Source organism: Narcine bancroftii, chromosome 12, assembly GCF_036971445.1.
Source record: "Narcine bancroftii isolate sNarBan1 chromosome 12, sNarBan1.hap1, whole genome shotgun sequence".
NCBI classification, from domain to species: Eukaryota; Metazoa; Chordata; class Chondrichthyes; order Torpediniformes; family Narcinidae; genus Narcine; species Narcine bancroftii.
Genome location: NC_091480.1, coordinates 76,599,951 through 76,618,995, shown reverse-complemented (window position 1 = coordinate 76,618,995; position 19,045 = coordinate 76,599,951). Strand labels below are relative to the sequence as shown.

Below are 19,045 nucleotides of genomic sequence, written 5' to 3'. Positions count from 1 at the left end.
TGACACCTTGGCTCATTTAGTGCTCACCCAAGAGAGATGAAGGCTTATCGAATCAGGAACGAGTCCCTGCGAGTCTGGGTGAGTTCATGGTCATAGAGCTGGAGAGCAGCAGCGATTACAGATGGGGAGCATCCCACAGAACTCCCTTCACAAAGGAGAATTTCTGCAGGGTAGGCATCCCTCGAAGAGGTTTTGCAGTAGGTCATAGAGCCCAAAACATTGGTTATGTATCTTTATATGTGCTACATAAAGAACAGGTATGCACCGCTTAATATCCACGATACACTCTGTGAAACTGGGCGTTATACAATGTGGACATTGTATATACTTAGCAAAACTATATGAATTGACGATAAATTAAACTGTTTAATTTTTTTCACTTTTTAAACTTTGTGGGAATGCTTTTTTAGCCTATATCACACACAAGTTAACAAAGTGAATCGGGATCATCCACATCACTGTTCTCAACTTCCTCATAGTCTTCCACTGGAAGAGTTTCACCCCGAATAACCTCCATTGATGAACTGTCACCCTGTAATGCCTGAAGGACCTGGCTGAGACTCTTCTCGGGAAGATGTTGGCTTCTTCAGGTACATGCCCAGTATTGTTTGCCTTGTTTATTTTTTCTTTTCTTCATGAATTTCTTTATATGCAGAAAACACTGCATGAGCACTCCTCTCGATCAGTGGAAAGCGTTCAGTGTTTGGGCCCATCTTTTCAGCAAGCTGTTAAGGTCTGTAAAGAATTTGGCTCACCCCTTAACAGTGAACCTCTTCTGTATCTGTTCTTCTTCTCCTTCTGCACCTTCCTTTTCACTTGCCTTTTCTTCAGTTCCGGTTACGCCTGCTATGTCCCATTTTCACGTTCTTCGATCAGGATTTTCCAAGTGAACTCCTGTCAGACCACGCATGATGGACGTATATGCGATCGGATATGCGATGCGATTGGGGGTTAAATGGCACATACCTGTACACTGTTTGACCAGCTTAGTTGCCCCAGCATTTTGTTTTTACAAGTCCCTGCAAGTCTATCGAACCTCTGTGTCTACAGTTTGGGTGCAGTTGTGGCTAATCATGGAGTCATACTCACAGAAACAGGCTTTGTGGTCCATTGACTCTACATAGATCATCGCCCATTCCTTGACACATTGCTTTAAAACCATTTTATTCCTCTCACATTCCCTTTGAGTATCCCCAGATTCTATCAGTCACTCACACATTATGGGCAACATTTTGCCCCTAAGAGTGGACAATAAGAATTTTACTTCCTGAACAATTTTGGGTGTAATGTTTTGGATTTTTGGCTGCTGATCTCAAAAATCACTTTAAAATGTTCCTATCATGTACTGTTTTTTGGATATGACCTATTTTGTGATTTCCTGTCATATTTTAAGTCTACTGGTATATTGCCCACAAAGCAAGCTGTTTTGGTCAGTCCAAGCATGCTTTCACATGCATTCAGTGCAGGTTCTATACAAATATTCTCTTAGGCCTGGGCATGCTTAGTCAGGATGGATGCAGACAGGCTATAAAAGCAGCTCACATATACATATGCTGTGTATTACATTGATATCGATTGAGCGCATGTTGATGCACATGTTTTTCGGGCAATGGCATAGTGAGTGTACTTAACAGTAGCATTTATTGTCTTCAGGAAGATTCAATACAGGAGAACTGTCTCGTCAAATTCACAACCTCTGCAATATACACTGTTACATTTGTGGCAAGTACACGCTTAAGGCACAAAGACACAACATGACTGCACTTATTAAGAAAGCCTATGAGCTTTACTTCGGTTGTAAAATTGATGACAAAGACCAACCAGTTGAACTAACACAATGTGTCAACATCATTATGCGATTAAACATGCTATATTCAATTATAGTTCATTTAGTCGCAGGCCTTTATAAAATATTAAGTAAAGGAGTTGGCATATTATGTTGAAGTTATATGAGACATTGGTGAGGCCAAATTTGGAATATTGTGTTCAATCTGGTCACCTTGCTACAGGAAGGATATCAATAAGATTGAAAGAGTGCAGAGAAGATTTACTAGGATGTTGCCAGGTCTTCAGGAGTTGAGTTACGGGGAAAGATTAAACAGGTTAGGACTTTATTCCTTGGAATGAAGAAGAATAAGGGGAGATTTGATAGAGGTTTACAAAATTATGAGGGGTATAGACAGAGTAAATGCGAGTAGGCTCTTCCCACTGAGATTAGGAGAGATAAATACGAGAGGACATGGTTTTAGGGTGAAAGGGGAAAGGTTTAGGGGGTACATTAGGGGGAACCACTCAGAGAACGGTGGGACTATGGAATGAGCTGCCATCTGATGTGGTGGGTGCGAACTCGATCTTGACTTTGAAGAATAATTTGGATTGATACATGGATGGGAGAGGTCTAGAGGGCTATGGAATGGGACCAGGTTATTGGGACTAGTTAAACAATGGTCGGCACAGGCTAGAAGGATCAAGTGGCCTGTTTTCTGTGCTGTAGCATTCTAGGGTTAATATTTCCACAACTTCTTACGTGATACAACAAATCTGAAATTGTGTTCAGCTTGAAGTTGTCCGTCATGATCCCCAATTCTTTTAGGAAGCAAACCTTTTGAAAAAAAATATTGTCCAGTGTCCTTCCAACCTGCATGTCCCTGGGATGTGGAAAGGAAGGGAAACTTGGAGTCACAGGGAAAATGTGCAAATTCCACGCAGACAGTGATGGAGGTCAGGTTTGAACTATGGAGCTGTGAGGCATTACTCCCCCAAGGCATTTACAACACAGTTGAACGACACAAGGTTTTTCCAAGCAACAGCTAATGAGCTGCGAGAAGAAAATAACTTTTATTGTTCCCATGTTTTGCAACTTCTGCATTACATCTTATGTTGAAACTGATAATCTCCACCAATTACCAATGTTTTCATGCTGATCCATGCAAACAATTCTGCAGAGTATTTTAGGACAAGAATTGCATTCAAGAAATAGATTAATTTGGTGCCCAAATATACCATGACATTTCAATGATATAGCCTGACAACTCTGGAGTTTAATTCTTAAACTCGGTGAAATTAATTAATCTCGGATGCCAGTCAGGAAGAAATGCCGATGAGGGAAGAAATCTTCCTGCCTGAATTTGTATCCCTTATCATTTCCTTGCAAGTCCTGCTGATGGCCAGTGATAAAAGGATCAGTTCAGTTGCAATGGACAAAGATTTTACTTCCTGAACACTTTTGGGTGTTTTTCATGTATTTTGGGCTGATCATGAAAATCACCTTAAAACTTTCCTATCACGTGCTCTTTTTAGATATAACCTATTTTTCTGATTTCCTGAAATATTTTAAGCCTACTTCAAGTGAACAAAACCATGAAGTGCAGCATGTCATTGAAAATTAATTTTCTGCACTTCGACTTTTTCCCGGCTGATCTTGGTGCAGTCAGTGACGAACATGGTGAAAGGTTTCACCAGGACATTGCGACCAAGTAAAAGCGGTATCAGGGCAACTGGAATCTATCATTGCTGGCCGACTATTGCTGGACACTGACACAAGAGGCATCAGATGCTGAGTACAAACAAAAATCAGCAGAAAAACATGTTTAGGTCAGTTGAACTAATACAATGTGTCAGCATTATTATGCGATTAAACTTGCTAAATTCAATAAAACTTAATTTAATGCTTCTCCAATTTCTTACATGATACAGCAAATCTGAAATTATCTTTGTGGTCAGATTGAAGTGGTCTATCATAATCCCCATTTATATTTAGAAAGCAAACCTTTTGAAAAAAATTGTTGTCCATGCCTGAGGATATTTATTGATAGGAATAATACCTTGTTTCCCCTGACAACACAGTGCATAAAGGCCTCACACTCCAGAAACAAGTACAAAGTGCAATGTACCCATATACATGGGTGTTGAACTAATGTTAGAAATCAGGTACATCATGAAAATAGAAAACTTTCTTCCTCCAGCTCTCCCTGAACATTGATGGATATACTAGAAGTGACAAATGAACAGAAAGAGATATGTGAATCCTTTTTTAAATGCAGTGAGCAGTTAGACTCTGGAAAGTCTACAACATGAACTTGATAGACCCAATTCCACGATGCAACCTTTCTGTGATTCTGTCAAGTGTGCTTTTTAGCAGTAGAATTATTGTTTTAGTGAGTAGATTGAGTCAGGACATCTTTCAACGACCATTCAGATCAAGGCCACAGCTGGAGTACTATACTGTCTGTTGTGTTGACTTCACAACCAGAGGATTCCCCTGACATTCAGACAAAGCAAAGCTGGATTCACTCCTGGGATGAAGGACTTGTTCTGTGGGAAGTGATTAAAGGAAACATTGTTTCATTTAAGGCTTGTAAAGTTCTGAGAACGGTTGACTCAGTTGTGACTGAGAGTCATTCTCCTGCAGCAGGAGTGGCTGATCTGAAGTGTCACAGTCTTGGGATTAGGATTTATCTTTATAGGGTTGGGAAGAGGAGAAACTTCTTTAATCAAAGCTTTATAATCTTTGAAAATCTTTACTTAATGGGCTGGTGGCTTTTCAGTCATTTTACAGGATATATTTTTGGACACTAAAGGAATGGAGAGATGGGGCACCCTCCAACCGGTGACAATAATAACAACTTCTCTGATTTCCGATAATCCCCACCACCACCTTCTTCTTCACCCCCCCCCACCCCCCGTCTTCTTCTTCCCCCTGCTGCCTTTCCCCCGGCTGTCTCTCTCTCTCTCTCTCTCTCTCTCTCGCTTCCCTTTTCCCTTTTCCCTTACAGAGCCAAAATCCATTCTCACCTCTCCTCTTACTAAATTCAATTAACACCTTTTGTTGGTCTGGACTCCTGCCCCCAGCTAGTCTTCAGTCTTTATTCTGATGCCTTCCTGTTCTTTGTTCATACTTTGGCCTGAAACTCCAGTAATATAGCCTTTTATTTCCCCCCCCCCCTCAACCAGCTGAGACCAGCTGAGTTCCTCCAGCATTTCTGTGTGGAATCCTGCATTTTTTTTTACTGCAGTCATGATGTCTGCAGACTTTTGTGTTTCACTCCTTGGAGAAATGGAGATCAGATGGGAAAATGAATGAAACAATGGATTGTCAATGACCTACAGAATAAGTTTAAGGGGTCTATCTGGTCGGCTCCTGATCATATTACTTATTATTGCTGTTCCCTCCTGAGCTGAGAACATTCTTCTCATGCCCCTTGTCATAAAACAGAAAGGAGTTGCTAAAAAAGGTCAAAAGAGCGACAGCCTACTGGTGTATAAGGAGACATACTTCCTCCCACTGTTACCCAAATACTTCCAATGAGTAGAGACTGGTCCTATTGAAACTTTTCTTATAAGTCAAAGCCTCACCAAGGGTATCAACCCACTCAATCCACTCACACCATCTCCAAGGCAAGAATGCCTATATTTAGACTTAGAGATCAAAGGTGCACATGATACCCAGGCGTGATATCATCAATGCTCTGAATTGTGACCGGAAAATATCTTTCCACTTATATTTCCATCAACCCATGCAATTATCTAAGCCACTGAGTTTCCCCAGTATGACTTTCTATACTCACGTCCTTGTAGCTGAACACGATTCTCCCTTCTTGACATAACATGGCCTGAAAGGTGAAACTTCCAATGTCCTCTCGGTCAGGCAGAAACACTTTATCCCACTGGACAATGAATGTAGTCCCTGAACAATACAGACAGGATCAGTGAGACTTGATGTGGAGACAGATGGGCAACTGGTGACAATGCAGAAGAAAACCACAAAACAAACCCTGACATCAATGACTTGAATTATCAGGAATAATTGGAGAGATTTAATACAGTTGTAAATAATTTCTTTTGAGATGTTTTTACTTTAGATTAGAGGACAGAGTGAAATTTCATTTGGGATGTGACTATTCAATTTACACAGGAGGAACCCAATTACAAATAACTGTAGTTTCATATAGACCAAATATTTATTCGCTCAAAGAGTGGTCAACCTTGGAAATAGACCACCGAACAAGAAATTGTGTGACAATGTTGGAATATGAGAGAGTGTTGGTTTTTTTATGGATAAACAAATTGAAAAGATTCAAATGGCCTTCCTTGTCAATGGTTATCTTCTGATCATAGGGAGTTGTTACCGACATCTTTCAAGGATCACAGATTCACAAATTCACCGAGCACCTTTTGCTGCTCTCCAGCAATTAGCTTCAAGCAATGGTGCTTTATTTTCCATGTGTTCCTGCATTGAAGTTTTCCCTTGGCCTTACCTGGACATGGTCCAATCCTGCCACTCTGCAGGGAGGAGTCTTGCAGAATGGCTGCCAGCTGCTAGAAACATCACCACCTTTATTATTACCTACTCAAGTTCAAGCTTATTTTCACTGGTACCCAAGTTCAGTGAGACAATTCATTTTGTATGTAGTTCAGCAAGTCAACCCATGTATACATGGTACAGCAATAAAAACAAGGCTTTTGGAGAGTGGTGAGGACAAGATCAGATCAGCCTATCGAACTTAGATCACAGAACATTACAGCACAGTACAGACCCTTCAGCTCATGATGTTGTGCTGAATCAGACATACCTATCAAAATAAACTAAACCCTCCCTACCTCATAACCCTCTTTCAGCCATGTGCCTGTCTAAGAGTCTCTTAAATGCTCCTATTGTTCCAGCCTCCACTCCAGCCATGACAATGCATTCCAGGCCCCCACAATGCTGTGTAAAAAAGTACCCCTAATATCTCCCCTAAACTTTCCTCCCTTCACTTTGTACAGATATCCTTGGGTGTTCGCTATTCCCACCCAAGGAAAAAAGGTGCTGGCTTTTACTCCCTTTTACTCACCCCCCCCCCCCCCAACCCAGGACATTGGGAAGAGGAGAAATTGATTATTATGCCTCTCATAATCTTGTAGATCTCTATTAATTTCCTACGAAGGGAGAAGCCATTAAAACTAAAATTAAATGAAGTTTATTTCGGAGGGGTGCTTATGAAAGGAAGTTAGAAATTTCAGAACATGCACAGAAGAAATAATGGCTAATAACATGAAATAGTAGAACATAAATGAAATTGGCATCTGCACAAGAAAAAGCACTTGGCAATGAAGACTAGAAATTAATTCATTATTTTCAGGGATGAATAGAGTTTATATTCAAAGAAAATCGGAAAATTTTAAGATCAAAAGATGGACCATTTATTAAATTCCTCATAGTTTCATCTCTGCAATAATTATGATTTAACCTTTACCTTTTCTTAATTTCCAAATTTTAAACCACTTGCTTGCTTGAGGACATGGGAACTTTTTGTCCTCTCTTTCCAAAAGCAGACTTTTTAAGTTGTCTCTGTAACTCTGAGGGCTCCTCAAAAGAACCAGCAATAAATTATAATTCACATCTCTGTTGGTCGCATCTCAAAATCAGAATTCCAGGACACTGTGAAGTTGACTTTTCCTTCAACATGAAGTTTTGTTGCTATGCAATCCATGCTTTTATCAAACTCAATTACAGGGAAAATCATATTCCGACAGATGAAGTAACTGATTTGTTTCTGGTCTGTTCTGAAGAAATGTGTGTTATATAATGTTAGTTACATGGTGGGATCATTGGGGTCGAAATAAAGAAGGATCACGTTAAATAAAATTTTGGAAGGACTTCATTTCATTTTAATTTATTTACCCATGTTATTCTTTATTGTTACATCCAGCTGCATTTCACATGGGTTTAGTGTTGGTGGGATCAGATTCGACTTTTAGCTGTGGTAAAGAAATCCAGGATGATCTTGAGTCTGTCCTAAAGCTCAAGAGAAATGCAACAGGGTACCTTCCTCACAATTAATTCACACAAATGTCATGTCAAATTTGGAACTGTGGTCCGAGCACCTCTGCTCCAAAACCAGAGGGATAATGGACCAATCTGGCATTCCAAGCAGGGAATCACTTCAGGAAATCTTGAGCAGCTGATCAATGATTTCCCATCCCCTGAAAGTCATACGTAGACAGTGCATGGATGGGTGAGGGGGCAAGATCAGTTATACAGAGCAGGCAGTAAGTTTAAGAATGAGCTGCAATCAATTATAGACAACTACACAGTTAGTCTATTTGTTGAAATGTCTCCCATTCTTTGCTGATCATGGATTGAAACTATTCCTGTGTTCTTTTAGCTGAGGTGTCCTGAGGCAAATCTTTGTAAGGACGCAAGTCCCTATGACGTTCATCTGTCCACGACAGTACTCTCCCTCACAATGCACAAATGTGCTGGAGAAACTCAGCAGGTCATGCAGCATCCACAGGAAGTAAAAGTCATCCTGATGAAAGGATCAGGCCAGAAGCAAAAGGGAACCAACATTTTGGGCCTGAGCCCTTCGTCAGGATACCTTTAACTTCTGATAGATGCTGAGTGACCCATTAAGTTTCTCAAGCATGCTTGTGTATTGCACTCGACCTGCAGACTTTCTTGGTTAACAGTATTTTCCCTTAACCAATCTTGGTAAGTCCTTGAAATAATGAATGGACAGGTTTCTTGCTTCTGTTTCTCTTTTACCCTTCCCAATATTTGGTCATTTCAAATCTTCCACTCCATTTGCCTTCTCTCCACCCGAGTGTTTAGAAACTTTTGTTTGATAAGTTTCCAGTAGATGAAATTTATTAACTTGGCATTACATGAGCCTGTTGACCTAGTTCAAAAAGTCTGACATCCAAGCAATTTAGCATGACGTCAAGGACCTTGGCCCAGACCTGCTGCTAACTTGGACATAAATGTCATGCATACACCTCCCTGTCATATCACTGGGAAAACATAGTGCTAGATAACCATCTCATTAGCTTATCATGTTCCTCTCCTTAACACAGTGGCTCCCAGGTAGAGGCCAATCACACACACCTGAGTGGTTTTGTTACAGGCAGGACAACCGATGTGAGAGCTAGTGCCAACATCAATAACTCCTAATTTCTGTGAAGAGTGTGCACTTTCAATATCAACAGGAAATGTGGTAAGAAGGAGTGAAAGGTTAAAGTGCTAGATGGTTCTCCCATCACTCGAATGCAAAGCAATCAATCCCTTCTACCCGAAGACATTTTGAGATGCAGTAGTGGAATGAACCCAGAATCTAACAGGATTTCACAACTGAGCTACTCCCTGCCTTGACCAACTTGGAGACTTTGCCACTTAGAATCAGCCAACATATGGATTCAATATTTGGTCCAGTAATTAGACATGAGCTTTTGGGATTATTCAATTAAAAATGAATTTAAAAAGCTCCAGAACTGCGCAATTATTTCTACTGAAAATCATTCTTTTTTTTAAAAAACAAAATCACCCTTCTCCTGTTAAAAAAAATTTGAACAAATTGCTGAAAAGTTTATTTCTCAGAGCTCTGGAAGATTGATTGAATCCAATTGAAGAGAGTTTATTTAACTTTCTTCTCTGTGCTCACCCTCTGACCTCTTTGGCCATGATGAGGTCATTGCGCTCTGCGCCAGGGATGCGATCAGTAGAGAAATAAAAATAACCAGTCAGGCTCTGGAGTTTACAGGTGGAACAAATTGTCCTGACAGGACTCAGCAGGAGAGAAAATTCAATGTTCTCCAAGCTTGATCTTCAAAATTTATTTTTGCCTTTCAAGATTTGATTTCATCTTCAAAGTGGATTTTGGTTAATAATAAGTAGATTTCCTTTTTCTAATGGGATCTATAGAGTGAAAATCTAGCTTGAAGAAGGAGTCTCAAACAGGGGTTTGAGCTTCATCAGTGGTAAAAGGTTTTTGATCAACTATAGAGAGAGCCATAGTCAGTGGTAGAATCCTTAGTCAGCGTCATGGAGCCCTGCACAATGGTTTGGCTTTCATCAGTGGTACACAGCCCTTAAAGGACGGAACAGGCCCTTTCACCCAACTTGACCATGCTGCTTAAGGTAGCATCTTGGCTAGTCCCATTTGTTTGCATCTAGTCCATGTGCTTTTAAGCCATATGTCTGCCCAAATGTCTTTTGAATGGCAAAATTGTGCCCATTTCCACAGCAGCCTCCTCGAGCAGTACGTTCCATTTACGGACCACCTGGTGCCAATCCTAAAATGCTGCTAAATCTTTGTTACCCTCTGATTCCTGAACCTTTCTACACTCCTGGCATCAAGGAAATTGTTACCTCTTCCCAAATCAAATTCACCTGCTGTGGGCAGATATTTCTAAACAATGCCTTCTGACCACTAAATAGGTTTTTTTTCACTTTTGGGAGAACTTGAAAAAAGAGGACACAGTTTCAAGATAAGGGGTCAGCTATTAAAAATCTAGGAACGTAATTTTTTTTTCTTGCAGGGAATTGTGAGTCCCTGGAATTTTCGGACCCAAAAGGTTGGAGCACCTGGCTCACGGAAGTTAAAATGAAGTCATTGATTCAGCTCTGTAGAGCCCACTCTGGGGATTTGGGGATAGAGGGCTTTAGTGATGTGGCAGATAGAGAGAGAGAGAGAGAGAGAGAGAGAGAGAGAGAAAGCGAGCTCTTCAGACCATCAAGTCAATGCCATCTGTGGCCTATCTAAGCTGGCCCCATTTGCCTGCATTTGATCCATATTCCCTCTAAACCTTCCTTATCCATGTACAAACTTCCTCTGGCAGCTTCCTCCGGATATACACCACCACCTGAGTGGAAGCCCCTCTGGTCCCTATTAAATCTTTCCCCACTCACTTTAAACCTCAACCTTCTAGTTTTAGACTCCCTTTGCTGGGGAATAGACTGACAATTTACCTTCTCAAGGCCTCTCAAGATTTTATATTCCTTTATAAGCACAATGTTGGGTGCATCTGAAGAATGGAAGCATGAATTGCATTGATGGAAGGGTCCAGATTTGTGGAACAAGTTTCAGGTGGGATTTGAAATGGAAAGATAGCACTAGGGCAAGCACACAAACTACAATATTGGTGATTTATTTAACAGAATAAATAATTTTTAAGTTTACAAATGCTTCTTTCTGAGCAGGAGTCATACAAATTGAGCAGATTTATAATTGATACCCCAGGCGGTTCTTAGTTTCTGGGCCATGTCTGTGACCAGAACACCACACTTATTAAAACTTGCAAAATCAGTATTTCTAAAACTATTGCAGAGGCCAAAAAAACAGCAATTGCTCATTTCTCCCTTTCCCCAAGTCACTTCATTTATAAGGTACTGGCACAGACTATGGTTGGCCTAGCATTTTGCTGGATTCAGCTTTCCCTGGCACGGGGATTTAATGAGAAGGGAACAGTCGTCAATTTCCTGATGAAGGGGTTGTGTTAGTGTTATGTGCATTGAGATATTGTAAAAAGCTTCATTTTGCATGCTGTCCAGGCAAGTCAACTTATTCAGCATGGAAACTACAGGTAAGGGCTCAGACCTGAAATGTTGGCTGCTTTTTACTTCATATGAATGCAGCATGACCTGCTGAGTTTCTCCAGCACTTCGTGCATTGCACTCCACCGGAGCGTCTGCAGATTTTCTTGTTTACCTCCAGTTGTCAATGTGACATTTGGAGAAAATACTTCAACTTCTAAGATAAAAGAACATCTTTCTAGCTAAGCATAGCTGGTTTCATTGGATCCGTTCACTTCAGCAAATCTCAACCAATATTCCAAGAAGCAATCTGCTGTCAGGTATCAGGGAGCATCTCCACACTGGTCATTGTGTCTCAGCACCATCACTTTGGCCACCTAGTGAAGTGTTCAGAACTTGAAGTCATTTCCTGGAAGATGATGGGATATTTTACATTCATTTAAGAGATGAGACACAGCCTTGACTGAAAGTTTACTTCTTGGACACTGCAGCACTCCCTCAGCAGTGCAGTGGATTGTCATGCATGAAACTGCTGGAGAAACTCAACAGGTCACGCAGCAACCATAGGGAGTAAAGGGTAACCAACGTTTTGGGCCTGGGCCCTTCAACAGGAAATTTCCAATTGTTACCTTCTCAGTAAATGAGAAACATTGGTTACCCTTTACTTCACCCTGTGTTTCTCCAACACATTTGTGTATTGCACTTGACCTCAGCATCTGCAAACTTTCTTGTTTAACCGCAGTGGAATGTCAGTGTCAATACATTGCAAAATGCTGCCACTTTGGTTTTCCGTGCCCTTATGGAGTGTAAACTCACAGCCTTCTGTCTCCAAGGCAAGGGTCCTAGCCACCCCCCCCCCCGCCCCGACCAAATTAAAAACAGACAGACTACCATTATCGAAGTATCTGACAGTGGAGTTCTTGGAGTAACTGGGATCGAAGTTGGCCATGAGTGGGGCAATATATTGAGTGGCTGTCAGCATCCGATGGATGACATCCCCGGTAAATATGAAACCTGGAAGAGAAAAGGAAAGCAAATTAGAATACGTCATTACATCTGTGGACCAAAGGGGTTTCCTCAGGGATAGCTTTCTGGGTGGTGGTATCAGAGGAGATCATCTCTCCTTATCTCAAGGGCTCACATTCCACATTCTTTCTGGGCACTTGATTTCTTTTCTCTTTACTGTACCTTGAAGAAGGGCTCAGGCCTAAAACATTGGTGATACGTCTTTACCTTCTATGGACGCTGCGAGATCGTCTAAGTTCCTCCAGCATTTACTGCGTGTTTTTACTACAATCACAGTATCTGCAGACTTCTGTGATTCACTCTGATCTTTGGTATGTTCCTGCCTCAGGGCTTATAGAATGAAGTATAGATTGATATGGAGTTGATGTAAGATACTGTATGTGTAGTGCAGGCATACAGATTGACAGGTGGTCGTACAGACAGAAAGCGAGAGAGCTATTTTACCAGGGTAAATGGGGCAACTAGGGACAAGCAATTGAATCATCTGGAACAGGTGAACAAATCTTTACAACACCTCAAACTTTGATGTGTTTCCCAGGTGTCCATGGGGAGAAAGAGTGTATTGGCAGGGATTTCTGAATTCATTGCTTGGCCAGGCACTTGACTAATAGTTTCCAGGAACCAATTGGAGAGGTTAATGGAGTCTTTACTATGCATTACTCATTCACTTACACTGACACGCAGACTATGTTTTAAACAAATCACTCTCATTTACGTTACCATGACCAAGTCCCAGTGAGCAATTGTTAACAACATATAAATGGAATTGAATTATTTAAACTTGCTTAATTTTGGAGTATTATTATAAACTCCAGAGTTTAACTGAGCCTGCGACATCACAGGCACCAGACTTCACTCCATCGAGGACGTCTACATGAGGTGGTGTCTTAAAAAAAAGCAGCTTCTATTCTCAAAGACCACCCCCCCCACCCCAGGCCATGCCCTCTTCACTCTGGTACCATCGGAAAAAGGTACAGAAGCCTGAAGACAAGCACTCAGTGGCAAAAGGACAGCTTCTTCTCCACTGCCATCAGATTCAGATTCCTGAATAATCAATGAACCAAAGACACTGCCTTACTTCTCATGTACAATTATTGTTTTTATTTATATTATGTTGTAAGATGGTTATAATATGGCGCTGCCGCAAAACACCGAATTTCATGACTAGTTCATGACAATAAATTCTGATTTTGATATTTCATCATCTAAAGCAATGGTTCTCAACCTTTTTCTTTTCACTCACATACCACTTTAAGTATTCCCTATGCCATCGGTGCTCTGTGATTAGTAAGGGATTGCTTAAGGTGGGATGTGGGTGGAAATAAAAAGTTTGAAAACCACTGTTTTAATTGTACTTAATTGACTTGTTATGTGGATGGTTTCATAACCCCAAAGGAAATGGGCCAATGACAATTTTTCTCAAGCAAAATATTTCAGTAACAATTGGGTCTAGAGTAGTGATTCTCAACCTTCCCTTTCCACCCTCATACCACTTTAAGCAATCCCTTACTAATCACAGAGCACCGATGGCATAGGGATTACTTAAAGTGGGATGTGAGAGGAGGAAAAAAAAGGTTGAGAACCACTGGTCTAAAGGAATTTTTGGCAACAATAATTCCCAAAGTTTATTGCAGCATTTTTTAGTGAGGACTACCAATCCAGACTCAGTAACGTCATCTCATAAGCAGACCCCAAATCAGTACAGATTGGTAACACAATCTCCTTCTCATTGACACGCCGGCACCTTGAAGGCTGTAAGTTTAGTCCCCTGCACTATTCCCTCTGCAGTCAAGATTGTGCAGCCATGTTTGTCTCCAAGACAATCCGATGACACCATTGAATAACAGGAAATCATATCAGAATACAGGATGGAGACTGAGAACCTAGTTTTGTGGTGCCGGGACAACAAATTTCTCTGAACGTCAGCAAGACGCAAAATAAAGCAGCTTTATTTTGTGGCCTTTATGATGGGAAGCCAAGGGATCATTGGTGGGACTGTTGTGGAGAGGTTAGTACCTGGGAGCCCCCATATCAGAGGAGATCTCCTGGAGCCAACACATTGACACAATTGTGAGGAAGGTATATCAAAGCCTCTAGTTTCCATGAGGTCTGAAGAGATTTGGTGCGTGGTTGAATATGTTATTGAACTTCTACAGGTGTACCATGTAAGGTGTACTGACTGGTTACATCATGGTACGGTTTGGAAACTCGAGTGTCCAGGAATACAGAGGGCAACAAACCTAGCCAAGTCCACCATGGGCTCTGACCTCCCGTCCATTGAAGACATTTATTTGAGACGCTGCCTCAAGAAGGCAGCCAACCTCATATCAGAGAGAAGGTACAGAAGCCTGAAGTCAAGCACTTCTAGGTTCTAAGGACAGTTTTTTTTCCAATAGCTATCAGGCTTTTGAACCTCCCTTTACTAACCTAACCTGAACCATAAACTACACATTTTTTCCATTAACTGCAATGGTGAATATTTACTCATCTGATATTTTATATTTATTATTTCTTTTTCTGTAATTTAAAGCATACACTTATTATTGGTGGATAGCTCAATGGTTAGAGCACTGGTCTTGTAAACCAGGGATCGTGAGTTTGTCCCTCGCTGGGGCTTCAATTCTGTGAGGGGCGCTGGACAAAGCGGTGACTCTCTGTTTTCCTTATGGTCGACAAAGTTAAAGAATTTCATGTATGTTACATTCTAAATGTAGTATTACATGACAATAATGGAACCTTTACCATTGTGGCTGCAGCAAGTAAGAATTTTGGTCAATCTGCACGTGGTACGTGTGTATATGACAATAAACCCTCATTTCATCTCTCTTGGTGCTTTCTACGGAATCCACCTGAAAACTCATTGCCTCGCATCTCTGCCTCATATTTAGGTCCTTGTCTTGTCCCTGATGTCCCTTTTCAACAGACAAAGTTATTGCCTCTTGTCTATTTCCAGTGTTTTCACTGCCCCCCAAACGGTTGACGGAATCTCTTGCCGCATTTTGCTAAAATTGCATTCAGTTGATATAAGTAAGTTTGACATCAATAAGTGTAGCATGACCCATGAGATTTTCAGAACACCCGAATAGACTCCATGTCACAGCACAATCCTCTCTCATGGCTGCGAGCTCAATCAAAGCTTCACACAGAGCAGTTAGTCATAAAAATTTAAAAAATGCTGGAGAAACTCAGCAGAACTTGTAGCATCCACAGGAGGTAAAGATATTAAATTTAGACATACTGCATAGAAACAGGCCCTTTCGATCCATAAGCCCGTGTCACCCAATTACACCTAAATTGGACAGCACGTTTGGCACAGTGGTTGGCACAACACGTTTACAGCACCAATGTTCAGAAGAGGGTTCGAATCCTGTGCTATCTGACAGGAGTGTCTACATTTTCCCTGTGTCTGCGTGGGTTTTCTGCCAGTGCTCCAGTTTCTTCCCAGCATTCAAAACGTTTCGGGGGTATATGTTAATTGGGTGTAAATTGGGGGAGCACAGACTCGAGAGCTGAAAAGGCCTGTTACCGTGCTGTTCAAAGTATTTCTACATTTAAAAAAAAATGTATGATCCACTTCCCCGGTATGTTTTGAACGGTGGGAGGAAACCGGAGGACCCAGAAGAAACTCAAGCAGACGCAGGGAGAACATAAAAACTCCTTATAGACAGCATGGGATTTGAACCCCTGCCCTGATCACTAGCGCTGTAACAGCATTGTGTTAACCGCTACACTAACCGTGGCACCCAACATTTTGGGCCTCAGCCGTTCTTTAATGTATGAGATAAAGCAGGCAGCCCCTGAATAAAAGAAACCCTCCTCCTAACCCCTGCCTGTCTTTACCATCCCCTCTAAACTTCTCCTCATTCAGGGCAGTTAGTAACTCTGTGAAGATCACCACGACTTTTGCTGTACAATCTACTGTGGCACATCAAGGAGCAACTTTGTTTCTCTTTCCACACATGCTGCCTGATTATTGAACATCACTCTGCCTGTGTGGATGTAAGTACACTAATTTATTAGAGAAATAATGCTATTTATGTGTAAAAACCATAATAGAGAAAGACCAAATAATCTCGCATTGTGATTAGATCACTATGCCATCAGTGCTCTGTGATTAGTAGGGATTGCTTAAGGTGGAAGGTGAGTGGGAAGGGAAGGTTGAGAACCAGTGCCCTAGACTCATTTGTTGCTTGAGAAAAATTGTCATTGGCCCATTTCCTTTGGCGTTATGAAACCGAGCATCTTACGAGTCAATTAGGTACAGTGGTTTTCAAACATTTTCTCTCCACTCACACACCACCTTTAAGTAACCACAGAGCACCTACAGCATAGGGGATACTTAAAGTGGTATGTGAGTGGAAAGAAAAAGGTTGAAAGCCACTGGTTTAGAGGGACAGGGGCTAAATGTAGGCAGATGGGGGTTGTGTAGGTAGAAAACAGTTGTCATGGATATACTGAATTAGAATCAGAATTTATTGTCATGAACATGTCACAAAATTTCTTGTTTTGCAGCAGCGACACAGGGCGAACATTTCTATAAACCACATTTCAAAATAAATAAAAATTGTGCAAGAAAAAGTCAAAGTGAGGTAGTGTCTATGGTTCATTTTTCATCAAACATCGAACAATACAGCACAGTACAGGCCCTTCAGCCCTCGATGTTGTGCCGATCTATATTCCTTCCTAAAAAAAAGTACTGAACCCTCCTACCCCATAACTCTCTATTTTTCTTTCATCCATGTGTCTGTCTAAGAGTTTCTTAAATGCCCCCAATGTTCCAGCCTCCACCACCATCCCCGGCAAGGCATTCAAAGCACCCACAACTCTCTGCGTTAAAAAGAAACTACACGATGTCTCCACTAAACCTCCCTCCCTTAACTTTGTTCTTATGTCCTCTGGTGTTTGCTGATCCTGCCCTGGGAAACAGGTGCTGGCTGTTCACCCTGTCTATGCCTCTCAGATTCCTGTCGACCTCGATGAAGTCTCCTCTCATCCAAAGAGAAAAGTCCCAGCTCTGCTAACCTTGCCTCATAATATTTGTTTTCCAATCCAGGTAACATCCTGGTAAATCTCCTCTGCACCCACTCCATAGCGTCCATGTCCTTCTATAATGAGGTGACCAGAACTGAATACAATATTCTGTGTGATCTTATCAGAGATTTGTAGAGTTGCAACATAACCTCTCTACTCCTGAATTCAATCCCCCTATTCATGAATCCCTACATCCCATAGGACTTCTTAACTATCCTAACAACCTATGCAGCGACCTTGAGGGATGTATGGATTTGAACCCCAAGGTCCCTGTGTTCATTCACATTCTAGGAAACCGACCACTAACCCTGTACTCAGCCTTCTGATTTGTCCTTCCAAAGTGCATCCACAATTATGCAGATTGAAATCCATCTACCACTTTTTTGCCCAACTCTGTATCCTGTCCATATTCTCTTGAAACCTTTGACAAACTTCAGCTCCATCCACAACTCCTCCAACCTTCATGTCATTCACAAACATACTGACCCATCCTTCCGCCTCTTCATCCAGGTCATTTATAAAAAAATCACAAAGAGCAGGGGTCCCAGAACAGATCCCCGTGGCACTCCACTAGTCACTGACCTCCAGGCAAAATACTTTCCTTCCACTACTACTCTCTGCTTTCATCCTATCAGCCAATTTTTTATCCACACAGCCAAGGTTCCACTGATCCCATGCCTCATGACTTTCTGGATGAGTCTCTCGTGGGGGACCTTGTTAAACATTAAACAAAGTCCTCACTCCTCGTCCTTGATGATGAGGTGCTTGTCCAGCTCACAGCCACAGCTCCGCTGCCATCCTCCCATTCCTCTCTTGCTCATTATTCACAGCAAAAGCCCGAGGGCAGCCCATCTAAAGGGGTTCGGTTCCTTCTCTCTTCACTGAGCTGCCATCTCCCCTCCCCCTCCTCTGACTTCACTCAGATCCTCTTGGCTCTTTCTGGAGTTCCTTGGGCGTGCAGTGTAGCTGATGGCAGCAGGGAAGAAGCTGTCCTTGTGCCACTGAGTGCTCGTCTTCAGGCTCCTGAACCTTTTTCCCGATGATAGCAGAGTGAGAAGGGCATGGCCTGGGTGGTGGGGGTTTTTGAAGGTAGAGGCTGCTTTATTAAGACACCACCTCTTGAAAATATCCTTGGAGTGAAGTCAGGTGCCGTGATGTTGCAGGTCAAGTTAACAACCCTCTGGAATATTTTCCTCTCCTGCGTGTTGGTACCTCCATAACAGATAGTGATGCAACCAGACAGAATGCTCTCCACAGAACACCTGTATAAGTTTTCATGAGTCTTTGGTGACGTATCGAATCTCCTCAAACATGCTCATAAAGTATAGCCACTGGCGAGCCTTCTTCGTGGTTGCATCAACATGGAGGCTCCAGGACAGATTCTCAATGATGTTTACACTCAGGAATTTTAAGTTCTTGACTATCTCCACCTCTGAGCCTTTGATGAGGACTGGTTCGGGTTCTCCTGATTTCCGCCTAGGTTTTGTTAACGTTGAGCGCAAGATTGTTGTTGTGACACCAGTCAACCAGCTGATCTATCTCCCTCCTGTACGCTTCCTCATTGCTGTCTGTGATTCTGCCGACAACCATGGTGTCATCGTCAAATTTTTAGATGGCACTTGAATTGTGCCTTTCCACACAGTCAAAGTGTAGACGAAAAAAGAGCAGTGGGCTAAGCATGCATCCTTGAGGTGCGCC

General features: G+C 41.8%; 1 protein-coding gene across 1 annotated transcript in view; it reads right to left on the bottom strand.

The window, feature by feature from the left end:
* The window catches only part of LOC138746662 (plexin domain-containing protein 1-like), a 182,259-nt gene that overhangs the window by 116,204 nt on the left and 47,010 nt on the right, over positions 1–19,045 (bottom strand). Inside the window, exons 4-5 of the mRNA XM_069904948.1 lie at positions 12,182–12,304; positions 5,568–5,686 (exon numbers count right to left, since the gene is read on the bottom strand). Coding sequence (XP_069761049.1) covers positions 5,568–5,686; positions 12,182–12,304 — 242 coding nt within the window. The remainder of the gene's footprint in view (positions 1–5,567; positions 5,687–12,181; positions 12,305–19,045) is intronic.